Raw genomic sequence first — 27964 nt, forward strand, 5'->3', positions numbered from 1 at the left:
CTTTAGCTCAAGTAGCTCAAGATCAGCCTGGGCAACATGGCCAAACCCCATCTCTACAAAAAAATACAAAAATCAGCCGGGCGTGGTGGTGCATGTCTGTAATCCCAGCTACTCAGGAGGATGAGGTGGGAGGATCACTTGAGCGTGGGAGGTGGAGGTTGCAGTGAGCCTTGATCGCGCCACTGCACTCCAGCCTGGGTGACAGAGCAAGACCCTGTCTCAAAAACAGAAAACAAACAACCAAAAAAAAAATTTTTTTTTTCAAGCAAAATCCAAGTAAGTCGTTTCTTATGTACACAAAACTTCTCAGTACTTGGTTACTGGGATAGGAATGTTTCTTTATTTAGAGAGTAAAGATGAGAGAAAGCCATAATTTCTCTTCTCCTCCCACTTTGAATTTAAAAAAATCCACTGCCTTTTTTAATTTGAAAACATGACAAATTTTCTTGTCTAGTGTTTTTTCTTTACTAATTACTTCTTCTGATTTTTATATGTAATGAAACTATTCATATGAAATAGTTTTAATTTAATTTTATTCTTTTTAGATGGAGTCTCGCTCTGTTGCCCAGGCTGGAGTGCAGTGGTGCCATCTTGGCTCACTGCAACCTCTGCCTCCTGGGTTCAAGCGATTCTCCTGCCTCAGCCTCCCAAGTAGCTGGGACTACAGGTACCCACCACCACGCCCAGTTAATTTTTTTTTTTTTTTTTAGTGAGATGGGAATTTCACCATGTTGGCCAGGCTGGTCTTGAACTCCTGACCTCAAGTGATCTGCCTGCTTTGGCCTCCCAAAGTGTTGGGATTATAGGCATGAGCCACTGCACCTGGCCAAAATATTTTTTACTTTTAAAAAACACTTTCAATTCACATAACATCCATTGCTTTTGTACTGGTGGTTGTTAAAACAGCTTTGTGGCATTTTCCCCAGACACTTTAATAAACAACGTAAAGCACCAATAGGATACTTTTCAGTAGACTTACCTTTTTCCCAACAGAAAATTAAACATGGGCACCTGCTAGCTTATAAGATCCGGCAGTTTTTCACAAGTATCGTATCACTTGAAATTCCTGGTTTCTAAGAGAACAGTAACATGGTTAGAATAGGAAATAGAAAGCATAAATGCCCACTTTGAACTTTGCAATTATTACTGTACTAGGAATGGTCTTCTGGTATCATCAGAGAATTCTAATGTCCTTGACCTTCACACTCACGATGTCCTTTCAATTATACTCCCACTGATGGAGACTGACATTTATATGGCCCTGTTTTATGCCAGGTGCCGTGTATACTTCCTTAGTCACTGCGTTCACCTTACAAGGCCGGTGGCACTGTTTTCCTGTTTCAGACGTGAGACGCTGGGGCGCTGAGAGGCGAAGCAGCTTGCCGAGATCACAAAGCTAGTACACGGCTATAAAGCTAGGATTGGAGTTAGGCTTGCCTGATTTGAAAGCCCCCGTTCTCTCCACCCTAGTGCTTTCTGCGATGTTACTGAAAGGATCTGTGGACACTTGGCCATGGTGCCATTTTGGAGACTACAGCCCTTTTCCTTGGCTTGAGATCTTCTGTCTAGTGGAGTCTGTTCCCCAAGGTGCTCTCTGACTTTGGCCATGATCCTTTTTCTGGGAATTTCTTGAGGCTGTACAAATCTTCTCCATTTTATGTGGTATATTTCCAGGGGGACTTTTAGGTGCACTTTTCATGTGTGAATTTACTGTTGCCTTTTAATCAGAGGATTGGCCTTCTGTGCAGCTTGCCCAGTTTTGAATCCTGGTTCTAACACTCAGTGGCTGTATTACTGTGATCAAGTTATTTTGTTTTCTGCACCTCAATTTGTGAAACAGAGAAAAATTTATAAAACAGAGAAAAATTTATGTGTGTTAACTCAGTTGATCCTTGTAGTCACTCTATGAAATATGTGCCTTTATCCTCATTATATAGATGAGGAAACTGAGGCACACAGAGTTTACATAACTTGTTCATCGTTACACAGCTCGTCAGGGGTGCAGTGGGGATTGAGCCCAGGCATTAGGCTGGCTCTGGTGGTGTGTGCGTGACCCTTCTACCCTACTGTGTGCAGCTATGGAAATGCTCAAGTATTTGTAAATGGATGGATAACTGTAAGAAAACGAGATCTCTGTAGCTGTTCTGACTTAGCCCTTTTCTCCCTCTCCCTTTCCTTTTTTATTAAACATCATTGCAAAAAAAGGCAACATTACCAGTGTCTGCATGGAAGCACTTTCCTTTTGTTCTTGTCAAAGAAAATAATTTGGGCTTCTCCATCTTAAACTTCATGGCTTAGTTATATAGTAATTTTTTCTCCAAATATTTAAGCACCTTTTTCACCATGTGTGTTTTGTTTCTTTTCTTTCGTGCCCCTCTGTCCTCGTCCCTGTCTCTCTAGGTGGCAGTGGGAGACATTGTGAAGGTCGTCAATGGGCAGTATCTTCCAGCAGATGTGGTCCTGCTGTCCTCCAGGTTAGCTGTGCTAGTGGGCACCTTTTTTGCAATCAATGTTAAGAACAATAAAATATTAAGCAGCGCCTGGGGCAATCTTGAGCAGCCTCTTCCCTTCTACCATCTTCTCTCTGTCCCATTCTTCCATTTCTTGTCATTTGCCTTCTCCTGCCGTGACCCTTGGTTTCTTTCTCACATTCATTCCTTTGTGCTTTTTCTGAACTCTTTTATGTGTATTGACTCCACTTACTCTCCTGGCTATTTGGGGGGTTTTTCTTATTTATAGGGATACTGAGTCAAGAGCAGTGGAGTGGTCCATTCATTAATGTCAGGTTGCAGAATATCTGAGATTTCAGAATCTGTATCCTGATGGGCCCTGCCAGCAGTCTGTCCTGCAGAACCCAGTGCTACACGTTGATAGCTGTTCAAGAACCACGGGTGTTTTCTCAGCGTAATCGTGACCAGCAGATGGTGTTTGCTCTTCATCCACCCATGTTTTGCCCCTTTTCTGTCCAAGTATCATTTTCACATTCTCTAGGTAGTTTTATTCTAGGAAGGAATCATCACTCAGTGCAGTTCTTGACTTTTTTTGGGCTTGATACACGAAAGTACATAGCTAGGAAAGAAAGCCAAAATTAGGGCAAGAATTGACATCTATTCTTGAATTCAAGATTAAATTGTATGACGTTAGGACTATAACTTCCTATATTTATACACTGTTGGGAATCATAGATATGCATGCTGTTTGCATTTTCTTTGATTGCAGACAGCGTTTCTTGTATTGAAGTTAATCACTCATTGGATTTTAAGCCTAAGCATTAATTTTCTGCTTGAGATAATAGATTTAAAAATAGGACTCCAGGCCTATGGAGGGGGAAAAAGAACCAGTAACACAGGGCAAGATTTATGTTTGTCCATATTGATTGACAACAAAGAAACTCTTAGAAATATTAAAATATTGATCACTTGATAGTTCAGGCTTTAAGTCTTGGCTGTGACCCTAGAAAATTGAATGTGTGTGTGTGTGTGTGTGAGTGTGTGTGTGTGTGTTTTGTTTTGGAGACAAGGTCTTACTCTGTCACCCAGGCTGGAGTGCAGTGGCTCAATCATAGCTCACTGTAAGTTCAAACTCCTGGGCTCAAGTGATCCTCCCATCTCAGCCTCCTGAGTAGCTGGGACTACAGGTGCATGCCACCATGCCTGGCTAATTTTTTAAATTTTTTTGTAGAGGCTAATTTTTAAAATTTTTTTGTAGATGTTGCCCAAGCTGGTTCTGGAACTCCTGGCCTCAAGCAATCCTCCCGCCTCGGCGTCTCGAAGTGCTGGGGTTACAAGCGTGAGCCACAGTGCCCAGCCAGTTTTTTTTTTTTAACTTGGTCTTAATACCAGATTGCTTTAGCTGACATCATGTTTCCAGCGTGCTCATTATTAGTGTCTGAGTGTGTGCTGTGTGCCGAACAACGTGTTGAGGAGGTTGTCCCACTTAATCTTCCCAATAACCCTGGATAGCCTTCCTTTGTACATGACAAGATTGAGATATGGAGAGACTAAACAATTTGCCAAGGCCATATAGCCCATAAAGGTAGTGCTAGGGGATTTTTACCTAAACTAGTGGTTTTTTAGTTGGAAGAGTCAGGGGGCGGTTAATCACTAACTGTGTGAACTTAGCTAAACTCAAAGATTAGAAATAGGATTATAATGTCTGTTATGCTTATTTTTATTAATTCTTCGAGTTTTCTGTCCTTAATGCTAGGTGTTTTGATTAAAAAGTTGGCCTTGAGATTGTAAAAATGGCAGAGAATTAAAGCCTTGCCAAGCCTGTGCCTCGATCCTTCAACTCCTCTGGCTGTTGTTTTCTTCAAAAAATGTGTGTTTCTACTGGCCATGCCTTGGGCAGCCTTTTTGGTCAGGCCCAGCCCCAGACTTGAAGGACTGCCTGAACCCAGTAGTTGGGTCTGAGTGGGGACATCACATGTTTCCCCTTCTCTTTCATCTTCAGTTCATTCCTGTCTTCTTGAGGTTCAGCAGTCATTATGTGGGGCTTACAAAGGCAGATCATCTGGGCAAATCACTCTCTACTGGTGCTGAGTCCCAAAGATGAGTGTGTGTTTCCTTTTTCATCCATTACTCCTACTATCGTGGTTATTTATAACAATTTATTTTGAAGGGCCAATCAGCAGACACAGATTCCATAATAGAGATTTTCTAAGCTGTGAACTTGTGGAAAGGACCTTATGAAACTTGGCTCTTTTTTTCTCTCTCCTTAGTGAACCTCAGGCAATGTGTTATGTTGAAACAGCTAATCTGGATGGGGAGACGAACCTTAAAATACGTCAGGTAAAGTCACCTCTGATGACTTGTGTTGTTACGGTAGACACAACTGCAAATGTGGTCCCCACATATCTTTTTCTAGAGAAATAAAATATTCAGCCACAAAGGGTTATGCCTTAGCCCTAATGGAATCTATGGGAAGAATATGCCATTTATGATGAGGGAGAATGTATCCGGAAAAAGCAGGCTGCATCAAACTCTAGGTGATGCAGGGTGCCAGGCCTTCATATAGCATCTTATTGTGCTCTCTGCTGTGATGCTGGAGAGAGGGGACATCTTGATGAAGCTGAGTGGCTGGGAAGGACACAGCTTAGCGGACAAATGGAGCAGAAAAGCTCCAGGTACCCCAGTTTACATCATTGTTGTAATAAAGATTCTAATCCTAGAGGGTGATATAATTAGACACAAAACTTCCATGCCTTAAAGAAAACTATTCTTACCATATATTTAATTCTAGGATGAAGAATAGTCTTTTTTGTTTTTTTGGTTTTTTTTTTTTTTTTTTTTTGAGATGGAGCCTTGCTCTGTTGCCCAGGCTGGAGTGCAGTGATGCGATCTCGGCTCACTACAACCTCTGCCTCCCGGGTTCAAGCGATTCTCCCACCTTAGCCTCCCGAGTAGCTGGGACTACAGGTGCATGCTACTACACCTGGCTTAATTTTTATATTTTTAAAGTAGAGATGGGGTTTCACCATGTTGGCCAGGCTGGTCTCGAACTCCTAAACTCAAGTTATCTGCTTGCTTTGGCCTCCCAAAGTGCTGGGATTACAGGCATGAGTCACTGCACCCGGCCAAGAATGGAGAATGGTCTTTAACATATAAACATTTTAAGCATTTTGACACTTAAAAAAATTTTTGCTGCTTAAAGTTGAATTCAGCAATTCTGTCCGTATTCTTTCTTTTCTACTGTAGATATTTGCTTTAGACTTTTTTTCCATTAAAAGAACAGTTACAGCCTGGGCAACATAGCAAGACCCTATCTCTACAAAAAACTTAAAGAATAGCTGGGCATGATGGCACATACCTGTAGTCCCAGCTACTTAGGAGGCTGAGGTGGGAGGATCACTTGAGCTCAGGATTTTGAGGCTTCAGTGAACCATGATTGCACCACTGCACTCCAGCCTGGAGGACGGAGTAAGACCCTGTCTCTTAAAGAAAAAGTGAAGAGCGCTAGATAATGTAAAATATTGAAGGGCTACTCTATTCTATCTTTATGACCAGTGTTAGAGTACAGCTAGTGGATTATGCTTGCTGTAAGGTGCTGGGGTATGTTAATTATTACTTATGCACGGATGTTTCCAGTACAGTGGTGGAATCTTAACTTTTAGCTTCATTACATTCTTTTGCCACTTTTGCATTAGATCGTTGTGGCAAAAGCTACTGGAAAAGTCTGCCTTGAGGGGCTGACAGTTTGACTTGTTAGCCCCCCAAATTATTGTACTGGAGATGCCTTATTTTTCCTTTTGATTAACCATAGGGATGCTGAATGGTGTCCCTAAGCACAGAAGATTGTGTTTGACTTCCTCTTTTGGTTTAATCTTTCAGGGTTTGAGTCACACTGCTGACATGCAAACACGTGAAGTTCTGATGAAGTTATCTGGAACTATAGAGTGTGAAGGGCCCAACCGCCACCTCTATGACTTCACTGGAAACTTGAACTTAGATGGGAAAAGGTATTATATGCCTTTTCTTCACTGTCTTTTAAACTATGTGACTAAGAATTACTGGAGCTTTGGAAAATATGTTTGTTTCCTAGTTTTGTAATATTTTAAAACAGTGAAATTTCATACCCTTTCAATTAATTTAAAGCCTTCCTTAGATTTAAGAAAAAAACCCTGAGCCCAAGGGCCTCAGATGAGGCTCAAAGCATGTGGCATATTCTTTCTGTGCCTACTCTCTGCCAGGCAGGAGAAATGGTTTTAGCTGCATAAAATTGTCCAGAAAAGCAGAGGAGAGTTATCTGAGGTGTATACAAGCTAATACACTTGTTACAGAAATGTGTGCGTGTGTATGTTTTTTTTTTTTTTTTTTTGCTAACCTACTTCTAAGAAGCATTTGTTTGTTTTTAGAAAGTTGAATGAAATGAACACTTATTCTTCCTTTAGAATATTCAGTACCCTCCTGTCTATATTCTGTTATCTTTGTTCTTCTGGCATTTATTATGTTGTTCTGGAGTTGTCTTTTGTTCTGATGTTGGAGAGCAGTTTCTACCTTCTGGCCATGTTTGTCTTGAGCCTCTTGCCAATGCCCCCTCCAACCCTGTAACCCAGCCTCTTGCAATGTCCTTTATATTTTGACGACCCAAGGCTTGGAAGGACCTGATCATAGGAATCAACCCAAATTATTATAAATATGACAACTAAGTGTGACTGCTTCTTGGTTTCATTTAGCATACATAGCTATACTACAGGCTCCCCATTTTGAATTTCTAAATTGTCACTCAGGTCTTTATTTACTCATTAAGTCATCCTTAAAAAAATTCATATAATAGGTTGCTGCTTTTTAAAATTTTACTCCTTTCTAATAGTCTGTAAAATACACTAGATTTATTTTACAAATAACAATAATAATAATACTTCCAATAATAATACTTACTACAAATGAGTAAGCTTCGGTTGTTATTTTAGCAACTTCCTTTCTGGGTATTTTCATAACAGGATCATGAGAGATATAATTCCCTGTAACATTTTATAGAAAAAGCATTTTTTTCTGTAGTGATGAGTGTAAAATAAAGCTTTCTGTGGGTTCTTTTGGGGTAGATTAAGCCAATGGTAACCTTTGTTGTCTGTGTTTCTCAGTGAAGTAGTTCAAATTGGAGGAAAGGGAACATTTGATTTATTGTGGGTTCGTGTTTAAGGGAAAAACTCATGCTTATTTTCCAGACTATCATTAAATATCATTGTTGTTTTTTATTTTTAGCCTTGTTGCCCTTGGGCCTGACCAGATCTTATTAAGAGGTACACAGCTTAGAAATACTCAGTGGGTCTTTGGCATAGTTGTTTATACTGGACATGACACCAAACTCATGCAGGTAAAACATTTCTATGCTGATTTCAGTCTTTTTTTTCTTTCTGCTTTTATTGACTAGAAGGTGGAAAATGCAGATGTTGCATTTAGGAAGTTCAGGTTTGTCTATGAACCTAAATTTGGAAAGAACTGCCTTTATTTTAGTTCCTTAGGTAGTTTTTTCTAGATTTCTGTTCTCTTATCTGATATTTGTTACCGTATGCCTGAACTACAAATGGCCTTTGTTTTCTGGATTAGGGGAACAATCAATTCTAACTTATTTTATCTTCTGGACTTAAGCGGGAATTAGTTCTAACTTTTAAATTTCTCTTTCTACTTCTCCTCTTTATCCCATTCATTAGGATTTTATAACAAATTATCTTATTTAACTGAACTTTAGACACTTTAAAATCAGTTATTTTTGAACTGTTTAGTTTTCATAGACCGAAGAAAAAAGTGAAGTTAAAATGATTTTGCTCTTTTTCCTGTTAATGTTTTTTAAATAATTGTTTGTGAATTTATAAGTCACATTGCTATTATGACATATTTTGCCAGACAGCTTTTGAAATTCTACAGAAATCAGTGTGCCTGTATGTCATTTCTTACATTTGTTTGGTATCACTTGGCATCTTATTTTTGCTAATGGTGGCTATTAATGAGAATTGGATTTTCAGCTTGTCTGTTCTTTTGTATAACTTCTAAAATGCACATTTGGCTGTATTTCTTGATTTAAAAATATTTAGTGACCACGTACCAAGTCTAGTGCTAGACCACATGGGTGCAATAGTGAAAGGCCCAGGCTTATCCTCGGGGAGCCAGTCAGGCTAAGGAGTAATATAGAATGACAAAATAGAGAGAGAGAGAGATACTGGAATGTGTGTCATTACTAAGTGCTGTCAGTGTCTATAGGAGGGTCATTCAACCTAGGCTGGAAGCCAGTCGACTACATGCTAAGAATGATTCCCCTGGCAGAAGCACATTTTAGATATTGAGCTAGGGAAAGGAGACTGTTGTGTTGGTCTCCTCTTTGAGGTCAAATGATAGTCAGATGAAAGAGGTAAGTATTAGAGGAGTTGAAGCAGTAGACCTTGGTGGCCATCCCAGCTAGTAAACACATTGGAGACAGAGAGGAGAGATGGGATTAGAAGGGTTGAGAGACTCCCTGAAGTTGAAGAGGATTGTTGGAGTTGCTGAGTGACAGGCTGATCAGTGGGTGGAGTCTCGTCTTTGTATTTCTGGGGTAGAGAGTTTCTAGCATGGGAGACCTGGGAGTGACCCGTGCGAGTAGGAAGACAAAGGCAGAGCTGTTGAAGGCCTTTCGACGTTGACAAGTAAGGAACTGAGAGATTAAGGCATTTGATGGGCCAGCGCTGTGATTTTGAAGATGCCATAATGGTGAGGCTGGGCCAGAGAGGAATGCCATGAGCCAGTTGTCAAGTCTTCAGTGAGTGACAGGGAGCAACCGAGAGGTCGGTGGCCTGGCTACAGGGGAGGGGCAGAAGGTAGTGTAGCCAAAAGGCGTGAATTTTGAGTGAGTTTTTTTTTTTTTTAACATGGCATCCAAGGAATAAAGGTCCAGAAGTATTACCAGGTCTTGAATATACATCCAGTAATGCTACCTTCAGAGGCCAAAGGATGCAGATGTCTACTGGCGCACCCTCTGCTTGGGGGTACTCAAGGGAGTTGTGTCCTTGACTGTGTGAGGCAAGGAGGAGAGAGCTCTTGAGGGAGTGGGAGTACAGAGGGAAGTTCAGGAGCTGGAAAGGTAGGGGCCCAGGTGCAGTGGCCTGTTGCAGAGCTTGTGTGTTGAAGCAAGGTGGGAGGGCTCCATGGCAGCTAGAAAAATGAAGAGTTGGTGAATGCTGAGAGGCAGCTCTTGGGTGGATCAGGATTATTTAGTGTATCTGAGGTGTGCCTTATCCATCCCCCCTGCTAGGTCCTTTTCCATTCACAAGGGCTGACTGGAATGCTGTAAGTTTATTGTTTCTGAGCAGCCTGCATATGAAGACTTTATCTTGATGAATAGTTTAGTGCTCTAGCCATGCAAGAACTCAGGAGGCTGAGATGGTGGATCACTTGGGACCAGGAGTTTGAGACCAGCCTGGGTGACATAGTGAGACCCCATTTCAAAAAAAAAAAAAAATAGTTTAGTACCCTGCCACCTAGAAAGTATCCTTTAACTCCCATAGTGCAGTGTCAGTAACCCTTGTTGAACGCTTTGGGAGCTCCACTAACCACAAATCACTACTTCTGGCTTTTGTTTGTTTGGTTTTTTTTTTTTGAGACAGGGTCTGGCTTTGTTGCCCAGGCTGGAGTGTGGTGGTGAACTCTTGGCTCACTGCAACCTCAGCCTCCCAGGCTCAAGCCATCCTCCCACCTCAGCCTCCTGAGTAGCTGGGACTGTAGTCACACGCCACCATGCCTGGCTAATTTTTGTATTTTTTGTAGAGACGGGGTTTCACCATGTTGCCCAGGCTGGTCTTGAACTTCTGAACTCAAGCGATCCACCCACCTCGGCTTCCCAAAGTGTTGGGATTACAGGCATGAGCCACAGTTCCCAGCCTACTTCTGTTTTTTATGATGAAGTGGCAAACAGATCATGGGTAGCTAGCTCACATTTGGTCAAGGCCCCAAAACTAGTTTTAAGATTGTGCATATTATAAATTTAAGCACTTTCCAATGTTTCTTATACACTGGTTTTTTTTTTTTTTTTTTTACAGATTGTAATATTGGTTTTCTAGAGCATACATTGGTAATATAGCTTTTGCTCTAGAAAACCAATATTACATGAGTTAATTAAACTATCCTTTAAAACGCTCCAGTCTTCTCTTCAGTGAGTAAGGCATGCACTGAGTTTGCATTATGTGAGTGTGAGAGGCACTTTTCCTTGCCCCTAGGTGTGAGAAACCTCTTTGCAAGGCTTCTTGCTTGTTGACTGCTCACGTGTAAAATGATGGAAAACCCCAGAAACATCTGTGCTAGACCTGCTGTGCCTTTAGGGCTGAAACAACAGGTAAAAATAATGAGCTTTCAAAAGGAATATAACACACATAGCTGGAAGCCATCCTGTTTGTGAAATAACATTGTTTGTCTGTGCTTGTGCTGCTTGACCACAGAGAGGAGACTCAATTGCTGTCGGGTTCTTCTACCTTTTTTTTTTTTTTTCTTAAAGTCTCTCACCTCAATGCCTTTTGCCCTTCAAGGTTCCTTCAGTTCATGTTTAGTTTACTTGCTTGTAGAAATATTTATGTCTATTATTTCTATTGGTTGATTTAATGGGAAAAAGAGAGATTATCACACTAATTACAGCAAACATAATTACAAGAAATCATGCACTATTCTGAGTGATGCACATGTATCAACTCATGATTCCTCACAACGGCTGGGTAGTGTGTGCTCATTTTACAGATGAGGAGGCTTGCGGCATAGAGTGTCCTAGTAACCCAAGCTTACAAAACCAGTAGGATTCAAAACACAGCCAGTCCGGCCAGGGGCAGTGGCTCACGCCTGTAATCCCAGCACTCTGGGAGGCCGAGGCGGGTGGATCACTTGAGGTCAGGAGTTTGAGACCAGCCTGGCCAACATGGTGAAATCCCATCTCTACTAAAAATACAAAAATTAGCTGAGCATGGTGATGCACGCCTGTAATCCCAGCTACTCAGGAGGCTGAGGCAGGAGAATTGCCTGAACCCAGGAGGCAGAAGTTGCAGTGAGCCAAGATTGTGCTGCTGCCCTCCAGCCTGGGTGACAGAGCCAGACTCCATCTCAAAATAAATAAATTAATTAATTAAAAATAAAAAAAAAGAACAAATAAACAAAACACAGGCAGTCAAACTCCAGAGTCAATGTAACCCAGGGGTCCCCAAGCCCCAAGCCACAGACTAGTACCAGTCTGTGGCTGTGAAGAACCAGGCCCTACAGCAGGAGGAGAGAGCCAAGCAAGCTAGTGAAGCTTCATCTGTATTTACAACAGCTCCTCATCCCTCACATTACTGCCTGAGCTCCGCCTCCTGTCAATCAGCGGTGGCATTAGATTCTCATAGGAGCGTGAACTCAGTTGTGAACTGCGCATACAACGGATGTAGGTTGCTCATTCCTTATGAGAATCTAATGCCCAGTGATCTGCCACTGTCTCCCATCACCCGCAGATGGGACTGTCTAGTTGCAGGAAAACAAGGTCAGGTCTCCCACTGATTCTACATTATGGTGAGTTGTATAATTATTTCATTACACACTACAATGTAAGAGTAATAGAATTAAAGTACACAATAAATGTAATGCACTTGAGTCACCCCAAAACCATCCCCACCCAAGTCTGTGGAAAAATTGTCTTCCACGAAACCATTACCTGGTGCCAAAAAGGTTAGGCACAGCTGCTCTAACTAGAATTCCATGGCCTGTTTTCTCAGGAGGGAATAAAATATCTAAGATACAGGTCTGATTTCAGCTTTTTCAAAATCTGACATTTTGACCTGTTTCTATTTATAAGTCAATTACACTGAAGTAGCTGGGTTCTTTAAGAATTTAATGGAAGAATTTATAATGCCTGTAGGAATTTAACATTAAAAGCTCATCATTGGGCCTGGTGTGGTGGCTCACACCTGTAATCCTAGCACATTGGGAGGCCGAGGTGGGCAGATTGCCTGACCTCAGGAGTTCAGGACCACCCTGGGCAACATGGTGAGACCCCTGTCTCTACTAAAAATACAAAAAATTAGCTGGGCGTGATGGTGTGCACCTGTGGTTCTAGCTACTATGGAGGCTGAGGCACAAGAATCACTTGAACCTGGGAGTCGGAGGTTGCAGTAAACCAAGATCATGCCACTGCACTCCAGCCCAGGTGACAGAGTGAGACTCTGTCTCCAAAAAACAAACAAACAAACAAACAAAACAAAAGAAAACTCATCATTGATCATTGCAAGTAAAAATGTTCAGGGGGTGGGAGTCAGTAGGCCAAGGTTGGCTTTCCACAAAGTGCACATGTTGAAGTTTGAAGTTTTGGGATTGTTCCTCCTCTGTTAGATGAAAGATAAAGTTTTCTAATCCTCCTAATTGGCCAGAATTCAGCCACTGAAAAAGATCAGAAGTCAGTAACAAATGGGGTATAGAAATGAGGTTTATGATAATTTTTTTCCTGCCTGTACATTTAGTGAATATTTATTAAGAATGATGAGATCATGCTTAGTTTTTAAGAGTTAGGATGACCAGTCCTGGACCTGGCCTGCTGGCCCTTACGATGAGGCCAGACCTGGATGTGTCATCTCAGTTGTCCTTGATACAGTATTTGATTGATGATAAGCTGGCCTTTACTAATGGATTTCCATTTAGACTCCTGAGGATTTTTAAGTCCATAAAGGATGAATAATTTAGAGAAATAAAGTAAAAGGGAAAAAAATGGAAATAAAGGAAAAAGCTGCTGTGTTGTTTAGATATTTAAAGGACTTAGCTTTTCAAAATCACCAGTACAATCCCCCAACTCCTCTGCCCCCAAAGAAAACTGTGGGGAAATAGTATTTTTGGTTTGCCAATAGAATTCAAATAACAATTTCAGTGATGTGGTATAAATTTTTCTTGGAGCTTAGGAGTGAATTGCCTTATGTTTTCATCTCAGTTTTATTTTCACATTGTGACTTTATTTGTATTCTTATCTTTGGAGACATTTTCATCCTAGCTCTTTTAATGATCAGATCAATGGAGACTAGTGAAGGAGAATGCTGACTTAAGTTTGGCACAAGGTACCATTTTTATGGTTAGTGCCTTACAAACTCTCAGATTATCCAAACTTGGCAAATCGGTGTTGTCTCTTAAAAGTCCGGGCCCAGCCGGGCATGGTGGCTCACGCCTGTAATCCTCCCACTTTGGGAGGCCAAGACGGGCAGATCACGAGGTCAGGAGATTGAGACCATCCTGGCTAACATGGTGAAACCCCATCTCTACTAAAAATACAAAAAAATTAGTCAGGCATGGTGGCACACACTTGTAATCCCAGCTACTCGGGAGGCTGAGGCAGGAGAATCACTTGAATCCAGGAGGCAGAGGTTGCAGTGAGCTGAGATCATGCCACTGCACTCCAGCCTGGGCAACACAGTGAGACTCTGTCTGAAAAAAAAAAGCCTGGGCCCATGACTCATGGAAGGAGACCTGCAGGCTGACACTCCTGTGTGAGCCTCTCCCTGTCCAATTCCTGACTTCTGATTTAAGTCAGGAATTATTTCACCTCCAGGAATGGATTACAAATAATTCCCCTGTGGCTTTCCCCTCTTCAGTGTCTCCTTCCCCCACCTGCTGTTATTACTGTACTGGTTTCCTCTGGCTGCTGGGACAGATTTCCACAGTTTTAGTGACTTAAAAAAACATGAGTTATTATGCTGCAGTTCTATAGGTGAGAAGTCTACTATGAGTGGTAGACTCCCTACGCTAAAACTCGAGATGTTGGCTGCTCTTTTCTGCAGGCTTCAGAGGGGACTCTGATCATTTCTCTGTCTCCACCTCTCCCTCTGAGCACAATTCGGAAAGGTTCTCCCTTTTGATGACCCTTGTGGTTAGATTGGGTCCATTTGGGTAATCCAGAATAATCTCTCCCTGTCTCACAGTTGTTAATTTAATTTAATCCCATCCGCAAAGTCCCTTTTGCTGTATAAAATAGCACACTCAGGCCAGGCATGGTGGCTCACGCCTGTAATCCCAGCACTTTGGGAGGCCGAGGAGGGTGGATCACCTGAGGTCAGGAGTTTGAGACCAGCCTGGCCAACATGGTGAAACCCCATCTCTACTAAAAATACAAAAAATTAGCCGGGCGTGATGGTGGGCGCCTGTAGTCCCAGCTACTTGGGAGGCGAGGCACGAGAATTGCTTGAACCCGGGCGGAGGTTGCAGTGAGCTGAGATCACGCCACTGGACTCCAGCCTGGGCGAGAGAGTGAGACTCCATCTCAAAAAATAAAATAACATACTTGCAGTGCCCCACAAGTAGGATGTGGGCATTACTGGTTGGGCGGAGGGGTAGTCATTAGTTTGCCCACCATAAGTACCTTCAGATATTTTTTAATAAAATGACTTCAGGTGCATAACTGCCTTGCTCAGACAGTTCTGTTGACTTTCCCATGGCTGAGAGGATCTAGTCCCAAATGTTCCACCTGAACTGGAGTGATTCTTGAATCCAGCTTTAATGAATCTTTCTATACTCTCCTGCTAACACTGGCCTCGGCTCCAGCTGGGCTGGTTTCCCCCCAGCAGTGAGAAGGCAGGTGCTAAGCCTGTGATAAGGTTGCCGTTCTCCTTCCATTTCTCCTTTGCTGTCTCCATCATTCAGGATGCCATTCAGCTTTCTCCTGCCCAGGCCCTTCCTGACTCTTCCTGGTCCTGCTTCTTGTTCACAGTTCTCCAAATGAACTTTTTGTCCATCCACTTATTTTGAAACCCATTAATGTTCTGTTTTGCATTATTGATATGTATGTGTTTGTGTATGTCTTTTTTATTCCTCAAATTCTGAGCTCCAGGAGGAAAAATATGTGCTTCAGAAATATCTCTGTATATTTATTGTAGAGCTGTGCTATTACCGTGAAGGTCTTCTCTAGATTTTTATGGTGTGGAATGTCTAAGTTTCTCTTGGATTACGAGTGTTCTGATTTCTTTGAAACTGGACTATATTTAGAACCTGTTGTGTTCTAAGATAAGGAGAGTGACAATTTTATGCTAAGATATAATCATAAGAAGGACAGAATGAATCATGTAATGTTGGAATGTGTTCTTTAAACTGGTAGAGTGTGTCGTCTTTCTTCATTACTTAAAACTAGCTATTGATTCAGGAGCATGGTACACTTTTGAATTGCATTGATTATTTGGCCAAAAAAATAGTCTTTTACTTGTTGGTTGTTAAATATGGTTGTTTTACTTCCTTTCCCCCAACCCCTTGCCCCAGATCTGTTCTGTGACCCTTACTGACTTTCAATGCTGTTGTGTAGAATTCAACCAAAGCGCCTCTCAAGAGATCAAACGTTGAGAAGGTGACTAACGTGCAGATCCTGGTGTTGTTTGGCATCCTCTTGGTCATGGCCTTGGTGAGCTCGGCGGGGGCCCTGTACTGGAACAGGTCTCACGGCGAAAAGAACTGGTACATCAAGAAGATGGGTAAGTGTCGGGGTGAGTTGCTTGTTCCAGTGGAAGAAAACCATTCTTGATACGTTCTTGCAGGCATGGTTGATGTGTGGTGTCCCTGCCGTCCTTCTGTTCCCTTTGGTTACTGTACATAATGCCAGCTTCTCAAGGAGAATTGAGATTAGGATCGTGTGATCAAGCGAAGATGGGAACATTTGGGAATTGTTTTATACTCAAATAGTTATTTTTAAACTCTTTGTTAAAGTATTTTCTTAGTGGTTGCCCTAGGAATTACAATGTATTTCCCAATTTATCCAAATCTACTTTTGATTAATACTAACAATTCTAGTCAAACACAGAAATGTCACTCCAGTGTACCTCCATTTCGTCTCCTGCTTGGTGCTGTCATTGTTACATTCCATTTATCTGTGTTGTCAGCTCCAAAATACAATGTTATAATAATCTGTGTCTCTTAAAGAAGCTAAAGGAAAAAAGAAAAAAAGTATATTGATAGTGTTTTTTGTTGTTGTCGTTGTTGTTTTGAGATGGAGTCTTGCTCTGTCGCCCAGGCTGGAGTGCAGTGGCGTGATCTCGGCTCACTGCACCCTCCACCTTCTGGGTTCAAGCAATTCTCCTGCCTCATCCTCCTGAGTAGCTGGGACTACAGGTATGTGCTAACATGCCTGGCTAATTTTTGTATATTTAGTAGAGACGGGGTTTCACCATGCTGGACAGGCTAGCCTCGAACTCCTGACCTCAGGCAATCCACCCGCCTTGGCCTCCCGAAGTGCTAGGATTACAGGCGTGAGTCACCACGCCTGGCCAGGGTTGTTTTATATTAACATATTTACTTACCATTTCCAGGTCTTGCTCTTCATTTCTTCCTTTGGATTTAACAGCGGTGTCATTTCTTTGCTTCATGTATCTTCATTCTCTCCTCACTCCTTTGCACTGTCATATATATTACATGTATATAAGTTCAACAATGCAATTTTATGATGCTTTTAGCAATTGCTTTTTTAAAATTGAGAATATATAATTATACTATCTTTTATAAATCCTACAGAATTATCATTACTAGTGTCCTTTGTTTATGTGGATTTTAATTACTGTCTGGTATCTCTTTCATCCTGGAGAACTTCTTTAGTATTTCTTGTATTTGTAATTGTCAGGTAGATATTTGTTTGTACCTTAGAGATATTTGTAACTATTGGAACTTAGAGATCCTATGTAGAAACTCCTTAATTCTACAGGAGAACAGGAGAGCAAAGTAATATGTCAGGAAGAAAAGCAACCAACAGGAAAAGTGGAAGGGTTGGTAGTGAGTAGGAAGTGAAGGGATTGTGGAAAGGTAAAATTACTGGCCAGCATATGCCTGCTACCCCTGTACCTTCCCAGCTTCTTGTCTTTCCATCACAGCCACGCTTCAGAACTCTAAATCGGAATCAGACTACCACCATTTGATGTAATTTCCTGGGAAAAAACCTAATAACTATGGTTTGGAGCCATTACAAATTCTCAATCTCCCTCCAATCCTAGCCTTCTATCTTTATTCTCATTCTAGTTCCCTTCACAGACAGCTTTAATATCAGTTAAACCCTGTTGCAACCTTCTCCTTAAGCCTCTTGCTGAGTTAAGAAGATCTCACTACTTTACCCTTCAAGCAGAAGATCATGGCTGTCAAGGAAAGAACTTTCCCTTTGATACCCCCAGACCTTGTCCCCCTCTCCCTCCCCCATTCTCTGTTCCTCCTGGAGCTGATGCTTCCTCTGCTGTGGATTTCATCCCCTAGGGTCCTGTTCCATCCTTAGGGATCTTGTTCCCTCCAGATAACCCTTCTCTTATCTTTAGTTGGGCTCAAGCCTTCTCTCTCTTGGTCTGCTTCTCTTGTTCACACTTTTGTCCATCTTTCCAGCTCTTTGGAGTATCCCCAATATACATGTTACCTTAGTGAGCTTGTAAGTGTTCCTTACAACCATTTCAAAGGCCTGTCTTCTTTTCTACATTCTTTAAAGTTTGCTTCTTTTCTCTGTTCTTCAAAACTTGAAACCAGCATTTCTTCTTCTGGATGGCCTTCAATGACCATACTTTCCCATTAGAAAGCCTTCTGTGTTGGTTCCCGCTACGTCTTGTGAGCCTCTCTTAAGTAGATGCATCCTGCTGTGCAGTTGCATTGTGGGGCCTGTGTGCCTCCTACAGAAAGCAGCCTTTGAACTCACAGTTCCTGACATACAGGAGGTGCTCAATAACTATTTTAACATGAATCTCTAAATGAGCCAATAGACTTTGGTTGTGAACACCTTTCAGATACTCTGGTTTCCTTCCACAGACACCACCTCAGATAATTTTGGATACAACCTGCTGACGTTCATCATCTTATACAACAATCTTATTCCCATCAGTCTGCTGGTGACTCTTGAGGTTGTGAAGTATACCCAAGCCCTTTTCATAAACTGGGTGAGTATTAAAGCGAGTTGAATCACTATTTTCCAATGCTATTTCAGAGCCTTTGGCATTTAATTGAGTGCTCAAAAAAGAACTATATTCGGGGGGAGGAGCCAAGATGGCCGAATAGGAACAGCTCCAGTCTACAGCTCCGCGCGTGAGCGACGCAGAAGACGGGTGATTTCTGCATTTCCATCTGAGGTACCGTGTTCATCTCACTAGGGAGTACCAGACAGTGGGCGCAGGTCAGTGGGTGAGTGCACCGTGCGCCAGCCAAAGCAGGGGCGAGGCATTGCCTCACTCGGGAAGCACAAGGGGTCAGGGAGTTCCCTTTCCAGGGGTGACAGACGGCACCTGGAAAATCAGGCCACTCCCACCCGAATACTGTGCTTTTCCGACGGGCTTAGGAAACGGTGCCCCAGGAGATTATAGCCCACACCTGGCTCAGACGGTCCTACGCCCACGGGGTCTCCCTGTTTGCTAGCACAGCAGTCTGAGATCAAACAGCAAGTCGGCAGCGAGGCTGGGGGAGGGGCGCCCGCCATTGCCCAGGCTCGCTTAGGTAAACAAAGCAGCCTGGAAGTTTGAACTGGGTGGAGCCCACCACAGCTCAAGGAGGCCTGCCTGCCTCTGTAGACTCCACCTCTGGGGGCAGGGCACAGACAAACAAAAAGACAGCAGTAACCTCTGCAGACTTAAATGTCCCTGTCTGACAGCTTTGAGGAGAGCAGTGGTTCTCCCAGCACGCAGCTGGAGATCTGAGAACGGGCAGACTGCCTCTTCAAGTGGGTCCCTGACCCCTGACCCCCGAGCAGCCTAACTGGGAGGCACCCCCCAGCAGGGGCAGACTGACACCTCACACGGCCGGCCAGGTACTCCAACAGACCTGCAGCTGAAGATCCTGTCTGTTAGAAGGAAAACTAACAGAAAGGACATCCACACCAAAAACCCATCTGTACATCACCATCATCAAAGACCAAAAGTAGATAAAACCACAAAGATGGGGAAAAAACAGAGCAGAAAAACTGGAAACTCTAAAAAGCAGAGTACCTCTCCTCCTCCAAAGGAACGCAGTTCCTCACCAGCAACAGAACAAAGCTGGACGAAGAATGACTTTGACGAGCTGAGAGAAGAAGGCTTCAGACGATCAAATTACTCCGAGCTACGGGAGGATATTCAAACCAAAGGCAAAGAAGTTGAAAACCTTGAAAAAAATTTAGAAGATTGTATAACTAGAATAACCAATACAGAGAAGTGCTTAAAGGAGCTGATGGAGCTGAAAACCAAGGCTCGAGAACTACGTGAAGAATGCAGAAGCCTCAGGAGCCCATGTGATCAAAGGGAAGAAAGGGTGTCACCCCTGGAAGATGAAATGAATGAAATGAAGCAAGAAGGGAAGTTTAGAGAAAAAAGAATAGAAAGAAACGAGCAAAGCCTCCAAGAAATGTGGGACTATGTGAAAAGACCAAATCTACGTCTGATTGGTGTACCTGAAAGTGAAGGGGAGAATGGAAACAAGTTGGAAAACACTCTGCAGGATATTATCCAGGAGAACTTCCCCAATCTAGCAAGGCAGGCCAACATTCAGATTCAGGAAATACAGAGAACGCCACAGAGATACTCCTCGAGAAGAGCAACTCCAAGACACATAATTGTCAGATTCACCAAAGTTGAAATGAAGGAAAAAATGTTAAGGGCAGCCAGAGAGAAAGGTCGGGTTACCATCAAAGGGAAGCCCATCAGACTAACAGCGGATCTCTCAGCAGAAACCCTACAAGCCAGAAGAGAGTGGGGGCCAATATTCAACATTCTTAAAGAAAAGAATTTTCAATCCAGAATTTCATATCCAGCCAAACTAAGCTTCATAAGTGAAGGAGAAATAAAATACTTTACAGACAAGCAAATGCTGAGAGATTTTGTCACCACCAGACCTGCCCTAAAAGAGCTCCTGAAGGAAGCGCTAAACATGGAAAGGCACAACCGGTACCAGCCACTGCAAAATCATGCCAAAATGTAAAGCCCATCGAGACTAGGAAGAGACTGCATCAACTAACGAGCAAAATAACCAGCTAACATCATAATGACAGGATCAAATTCACACATAACAATATTAACTTTAAATGTAAATGGACTAAATGCTCCAATTAAAAGACACAGACTGGCAAATTGGATAAAGACTCAAGACCCATCAGTGTGCTGTATTCAGGAAACCCATCGCACGTGCAGAGACACACATAGGCTCAAAATAAAAGGATGGAGGAAGATCTACCAAGAAAATGGAAAACAAAAAAAGGCAGGGGTTGCAATCCTAGTCTCTGATAAAACAGACTTTAAACCAACAAAGATCAAAAGAGACAAAGAAGGCCATTACATAATGGTAAAGGTATTAATTCAACAAGAAGAGCTAACTATCCTAAATATATATGCACCCAATACAGGAGCACCCAGATTCATAAAGCAAGTCCTGAGTGACCTACAAAGAGACTTAGACTCCCACACATTAATAATGGGAGACTTTAACACCCCACTGTCAACATTAGACAGATCAACGAGACAGAAAGTCAACAAGGATACCCAGGAATTGAACTCAGCTCTGCACCAAGCGGACCTAATAGACATCTACAGAACTCTCCACCCCAAATCAACAGAATATACATTTTTTTCAGCACCACACCACACCTATTCCAAAATTGACCACATACTTGGAAGTAAAGCTCTCCTCAGTAAATGTAAAAGAACAGAAATTATAAGAAACTATCTCTCAGATCACAGTGCAATCAAGCTAGAACTCAGGATTAAGAATCTCACTCAAAACCGCTCAATTACATGGAAACTGAACAACCTGCTCCTGAATGACTACTGGGTACATAACGAAATGAAGGCAGAAATAAAGATGTTCTTTGAAACCAACGAGAACCAAGACACAACATACCAGAATCTCTGGGATGCATTCAAAGCAGTGTGTAGAGGGAAATTTATAGCACTAAATGCCCACAAGAGAAAGCAGGAAAGATCCAAAATTGACACCCTAACATCACAATTAAAATAACTAGAAAAGCAAGAGCAAACACATTCAAAAGCTAGCAGAAGGCAAGAAATAACTAAAATCAGAGCAGAACTGAAGGAAATAGAGACACAAAAAACCCTTCAAAAAATTAATGAATCCAGGCGCTGGCTTTTTGAAAGGATCAACAAAATTGATAGACCGCTAGCAAGATTAATAAAGAAAAAAAGAGAGAAGAATCAAATAGATGCAATAAAGAATGATAAAGGGGATATCACCACTGATCCCACAGAAATACAAACTACCATCAGAGAATATTACAAACACCTCTATGCAAATAAACTAGAAAATCTAGAAGAAATGGATAAATTCCTCAACACATACACCCTCCCAAGACTAAACCAGGAAGAAGTTGAATCTCTGAATAGACCAATAACAGGAGCTGAAATTGTGGCAATAATCAGTAGCTTACCAACCAAAAAAAGTCCAGGACCAGATGGGTTCACAGCCGAATTCTACCAGGGGTGCAAGGAGGAACTGGTACCTTTCCTTCTGAGACTATTCCAATCAATAGAAAAAGAGGGAATCCTCCCTAACTCATTTTATGAGGCCAGCATCATCCTGATACCAAAGCCTGGCAGAGACACAACAAAAAAAGAGAATTTTAGACCAATATCCTTGATGAACATTGATGCAAAAATCCTCAATAAAATACTGGCAAACAGAATCCAGGAGCACATGAAAAAGCTTATCCACCATGATCAAGTGGGCTTCATCCCTGGGATGCAAGGCTGGTTCAATATACGCAAATCAATCAATGTAATCCAGCATATAAACAGAACCAAAGAGAAAAACCACATGATTATCTCAATAGATACAGAAAAGGCCTTTGACAAAATTCAACAACGCTTCATGCTAAAAACTCTCAATAAATTAGGTATTGATGGGACGTATCTCAAAATAATAAGAGCTATCTATGACAAACCCACAGCCAATATCATACTGAATGGGCAAAAACTGGAAGCATTCCCTTTGAAAACTGGCACAAGACAGGGATGCCCTCTCTCACCACTCCTATTCAACATAGTGTTGGAAGTTCTGGCCAGGGCAATCAGGCAGGAGAAGGAAATCAAGGGTATTCAATTAGGAAAAAAGGAAGTCAAATTGTCCCTGTTTGCAGATGACATGATTGTATATCTAGAAAACCCCATTGTCTCAGCCCAAAATCTCCTTAAGCTGATAAGCAACTTCAGCAAAGTCTCAGGATACAAAACCAATGTACAAAAATCACAAGCATTCTTATACATCAATAACAGACAAACAGAGAGCCAAATCGTGAGTGAACTCCCATTCACAATTGCTTCAAAGAGAATAAAATACCTAGGAATCCAACTTACAAGGGATGTGAAGGACCTCTTCAAGGAGAACTACAAACCACTGCTCAATACAATAAAAGAGGATACAAACAAATGGAAGAACATTCCATGCTCATGGGTAGGAAGAATCAATATCGTGAAAATGGCCATCCTTCCCAAGGTAATTTACAGATTCAATGCCATCCCCATCAAGCTACCAATGACTTTCTTCACAGAATTGGAAAAAACTACTTTAAAGTTCATATGGAACCAAAAAAGAGCCCGCATCGCCAAGTCAATCCTAAGCGAAAAGAACAAAGCTGGAGGCATCACACTACCTGACTTCAAACTATACTGCAAGGCTACAGTAACCAAAACAGCATGGTACTGGTACCAAAACAGAGATATAGATCAATGGAACAGAACAGAGCCATCAGAAATAATGCCACATGTCTACAACTATCTGATCTTTGACAAACCTGAGAAAAACAAGAAATAGGGAAAGGATTCCCTATTTAATAAATGGTGCTGGGAAAACTGGCTAGCCATATGGAGAAAGCTGAAACTGGATCCCTTCCTTACACCTCATACAAAAATCAATTCAAGATGGATTAAAGACTTAAATGTTAGACCTAAAACCATAAAAACCCTAGAAGAAAACCTAGGCATTACCATTCAGGACATAGGCATGGGCAAGGACTTCATGTCTAAAACACCAAAAGCAATGGCAACAAAAGCCAAAATTGACAAATGGGATCTAATTAAAGAGCCTCTGCACAGCAAAGGAAACTACCATCAGAGTGAACAGGCAACCTACAAAATGGGAGAAAATTTTCGCAACCTACTCATCTGACAAAGGGCTAATATCCAGAATCTACAATGAACTCCAACAAATTTACAAGAAAAAAACAAACAACCCCATCAAAAAGTGGGTGAAGGACATGAACAGCCACTTCTCAAAAGAAGACATTTATGCAGCCAAAAAACACATGAAAAAATGCTCACCATCACTGGCCATCAGAGAAATGCAGACCAAAACCACAATGAGATACCATCTCACACCAGTTAGAATGGCAATCATTAAAAAGTCAGGAAACAACAGGTGCTGGAGAGGATGTGGAGAAATAGGAACACTTTTACACTGTTGGTGGGACTGTAAACTAGTTCAACCCTTGTGGAAGTCAGTGTGGCGATTCCTCAGGGATCTGGAACTAGAAATTCCATTCGACCCAGCCATCCCATTGCTGGGTATATACCCAAAGGACTATAAATCATGCTGCTATAAAGACGCATGCACACGTATGTTTATTGCGGCATTATTCACAATAGCAAAGACTTGGAACCAACCCAAATGTCCAACAATGATAGACTGGATTAAGAAAATGTGGCACATATACACCATGGAATACTATGCAGCCATCAAAAATGATGAGTTCATGTCCTTTGTAGGGACATGGATGAAATTGGAAAGCATCATTCTCAGTAAACTATCGCAAGAACAAAAAACCAAACACCACATATTCTCACTCATAGGTGGGAATTGAACAATGAGAACACATGGACACAGGAAGGGGAACATCACACTTCGGGGACTGTTATGGGGTGGGGGGAGGGGGGAGGGATAGCATTGGGAGATATACCTAATGCTAGATGACGAGTTAGTGGGTGCAGCACACCAGCATGGCACATGTATACATATGTAACTTACCTGCACATTGCGCACATGTACCATAAAACCTAAAGTATAATAATAAAAAATAATAATAAAAATAAAAAAAAAAGAAAAAGAAAAAAAAAAAAGAAGAACTATATTCATTTACCGTTAGGTCCAGGGGCTTAAACTGGCCATACAAAGAACTGGCCAGGGATCACCAGTGAGGGTGTTTTTGGGGAATGGAAGGGCAGTGGTACCTATTCAAGGGGTTGTTGTGAGGATTGGTCAGAGAATGGGGTAGAATGCTGAGCCAGTGCCTGTCATCTGGCTGCACCTTCTATTCACGCTTTTAACATCTAATTAGGGCTGAAGAAAAGGCCTCTTGGGTGTGTTTACTATAGTGGTCACTCGCATATGAAAATTCATTGTGATAGTCAACTTGGATTTGATTGTAAGGGTGGAGATAAGATTTTTGAAGGACTGCCATGGCTCTTAAGCGGTGGACTTCAGCAGCCAGTATTTGTAGACCAGGCACTTTGATGTGCGTTTTTATTTGATCTTCACAGCAATCCCGTCAGCAAGGTCAGAATCGTGAGTTAGTCTAGGTTGTGAAATGATTATCTTGAAATCAAATCATATATATATGAATATAAATCATGTGTGTGTATGTATATATATATGTGTGTGCATATGTGTGTGTATATATATATTTCTTTTTTGAGATGAAGTCTTGTGCTGTCACCCAGGCTGGAGTGAAGTGGTGTGATCTCAGCTCACTGCAACCTCCGTCTCTTGGGTTCAAGCGATTCTCATGTGTCAGCCTCCCTGAGTAGCTGGGATTACAGATATGCACCACCATGGCTGGCTAATTTCTGTATTTTGAGTAAAAACAGGGTTTCACCATGTTGGCCAAGCTGGTCTCGAACTCCTGACTTCAAGTGATCTGCCCACCTCGGCCTCCCAAAATGCTGGGATTACAGGCGTGAGCCACTGTGCCCAGCCAATTTTCTGTATGTTAATTCTATGCTTCCCCTCAAATCACTGGGCTTCTCTATCCTAGTTGCCACTGTTTTTCACCCAAAATTTAAAATTAGCATTTCTTTTCTTTTCTTTTCTTTTTGAGACAGTCTCGCTCTGTCGCCCAGGCTGGAGTGCAGTGGTGCTATCTCAGCTCACTGCAAGCTCCGCCCCCCAGGTTCACGCCATTCTCCTGTCTCAGCCTCCCAAGTAGCTGGGACTACGGGCACCCACCACCATGCCTGGCTGATTTTTTTGTATTTTTTTAGTAGAGACGGGTTTCACCATGTTAGCCAATATGGTCTCGATCTCCCGACCTCGTGATCCGCCCTCCTCGGCCTCCCAAAGTGGTGGGATTACAGGTGTGAGCCACTGCACCCAGCCAAAATTAGCATTTCTATTAAAATAAAAGGGTTTTAAATTACCCATTCTTAGCTTCTTTTCTGTGTTAATCTGAATGAAGGATTAATGGTATATATTTTCTGAAATCCTGTCTCTTGTTTTCTCTCTCTCAGGACACAGATATGTATTACATAGGAAATGACACTCCTGCCATGGCCAGGACATCAAACCTTAATGAAGAGCTTGGGCAGGTGAAAAAGCCTCTTTGGGAACTTTGGGAATGGTGACATGAGCATGAGGGAACATGAGTGTTAGCAGAAGAACCATGGAAAGATTTTGCAAAAATACTTCTCCATGAACATGGCTAGAACATCTGAAGAGCTATATAATACTTTTGAATGTGCCAGTAAATATAAGCGTTGCTCAGTTTTGTCTTGCTTTTTGAGACACAGCTATGTCGTATCACCCAGAAGTAACCTGAAAAAAAAAAAAGAAGTAATATAAAAAATACAGTGCAACATCATTTGGGACCTTAAAAAAGTATTATCAGAAGCAAATGACAGGGAAAACGATGGCTAAGATACTTAGATATTGAGTAACCCTACAAAACGTGTGGGGGCCAATTTAAAGGACATGCGTTTCTCGCATGTTCCGAATTTTGTCTATAGAATACTCTAGGGAACAGTATCTTTTCCACCTTTACCCCTGAACTCCTCTTGGCCTTTACTAAGTTGGGCTTTGCATTATGTCTGTGTCTGATATTGACATTCCTATAAGGAATAACCTCTTTTTAAATGTTTTGTTTAATTTAATTATTTTTTCAACTTTTATTTGAGATTCAGGGGGTACATGTGCAGGTCTGTTATGTGGGTATATTATGTGATGCTGAGGTTTGGAGTATGAATGATCCCATCACTCATGTACCTGAGCATAGTACCCAACAGTTTTTCAACGCTTTTCCCCAACCCCATCTAATAGTCCCCAGTGTCTCTTGTTCCCATATTTATGTCCTTGAGTATGCAATGTTTAGCTCCCACTTAATAAGTGAGAACATGCGGTATTTGGCTTCCTGTTCTTGCATTAATTCTCTTAAGATAATGGCCTCCAGCTCCATGCATGTTGCTGCAAAGAACATGATTTCATTTTTTTTCTGGTTGTGTATTCCATGGTGTATATGTACCACATTTTCTTTATCCAATCCACTGTTGATGGGCATCTAGGTTGAGTCCATGTCTTTGCTATTGTGAATAGAGCTGTGATAAACATGCTGCATGTGTCTTTTTGTTAGAACCATTTGTGTTCTTTTGGATGTATACCCAGTAATGGGATTGCTAGGTCAAATGGTAGTTCTGTATTAAGTTCTTTGAGAAATCTTTATACTGCTTTCCACAGTGGCTGAACTAATTTATACTCCCACCAATAGTGGATAAGTGTTCCCTGTTCTGTGCAGCATTGCCAGCATCTGTTGCTTTTTGACTTTTTCATGATAACCGTTCTGACTGGTGTGAGATGGTGCCTCATTGTGGTTTTGATTTGCACTCCTGTGATGATCAGTGATGTGGAGCGTTGTTTCATATGTTTTTTGGCTGCTTGCATGTTTCTTTGGAGAATGTCTGTTCATGTCCTTTGCTCATTTTTTTAATGGGGTTGTTTGGTTTTTGCTTGTTCAATTGTTTAAGTTGCTTATAGATTCTGGATATTAGACCTTTGTCGGATGTATAATTTGCAAATATTTTCTCCCATTCTGTAGGTTATCTGTTTACTCTGTTGGTAGTTTCTTTTGTTGTCCAGAAGCTCTTTAGTTTAATCAGGTCCTACTTGTTGATTTTTGAGGGCTAACCTCTTTTGAATGCCTTTTGCCATTAAAGATTTTGATTTCATTTCATACACCCTATTCAAACCCACCAGGAACCCTAAGGGGAGGGTGCTGTACCTTCATTTTATAGAGAAGGAAAGGAGTAACTTACCGAATGACACCTGGTTATTCAGTGTCAGACTGGGGACTTCGGGTTGTCTGTCGAGATCTGGTCTTCCCAAGCTTCCCTGCCTGGTGAAGGCACGTTACCATGTTGCATCTCCCCTGCTCCTCATTGTCCCTCTGTGAAAATGCAGGCGACATGGCTCATTGATCTGTGGGTTAGAAAAACTCCCTTATGGAGGTAGGCTTGCTTTCTTTGTTTATCTTTCCTTGAGGATAGAGTGAATTCTGTGATGGTTTGTGTATCATTTTTGAGTTTATTGCCAGAAAACTGAAGCTCAAA

The 27964-nt window shown here is 41.8% G+C and overlaps 1 protein-coding gene across 9 annotated transcripts in view; it reads left to right on the forward strand.

Annotated features, from left to right (window-relative positions):
* ATP8A2 (ATPase phospholipid transporting 8A2) overlaps window positions 1–27964 on the forward strand; it is a 660817-nt gene that overhangs the window by 159706 nt on the left and 473147 nt on the right. For all 9 annotated transcript variants that reach the window (XM_054446069.2, XM_054446071.2, XM_063650657.1 and 6 more), the window contains 7 exons: window positions 2401–2474; window positions 4721–4790; window positions 6330–6457; window positions 7704–7815; window positions 15754–15919; window positions 18216–18343; window positions 25877–25954. In XM_054446069.2, the coding sequence (XP_054302044.1) occupies window positions 2401–2474; window positions 4721–4790; window positions 6330–6457; window positions 7704–7815; window positions 15754–15919; window positions 18216–18343; window positions 25877–25954 (756 nt within the window). The remainder of the gene's footprint in view (window positions 1–2400; window positions 2475–4720; window positions 4791–6329; window positions 6458–7703; window positions 7816–15753; window positions 15920–18215; window positions 18344–25876; window positions 25955–27964) is intronic.

Source organism: Pongo pygmaeus, chromosome 14, assembly GCF_028885625.2.
Source record: "Pongo pygmaeus isolate AG05252 chromosome 14, NHGRI_mPonPyg2-v2.0_pri, whole genome shotgun sequence".
In the NCBI taxonomy this organism is placed as follows: Eukaryota; Metazoa; Chordata; class Mammalia; order Primates; family Hominidae; genus Pongo; species Pongo pygmaeus.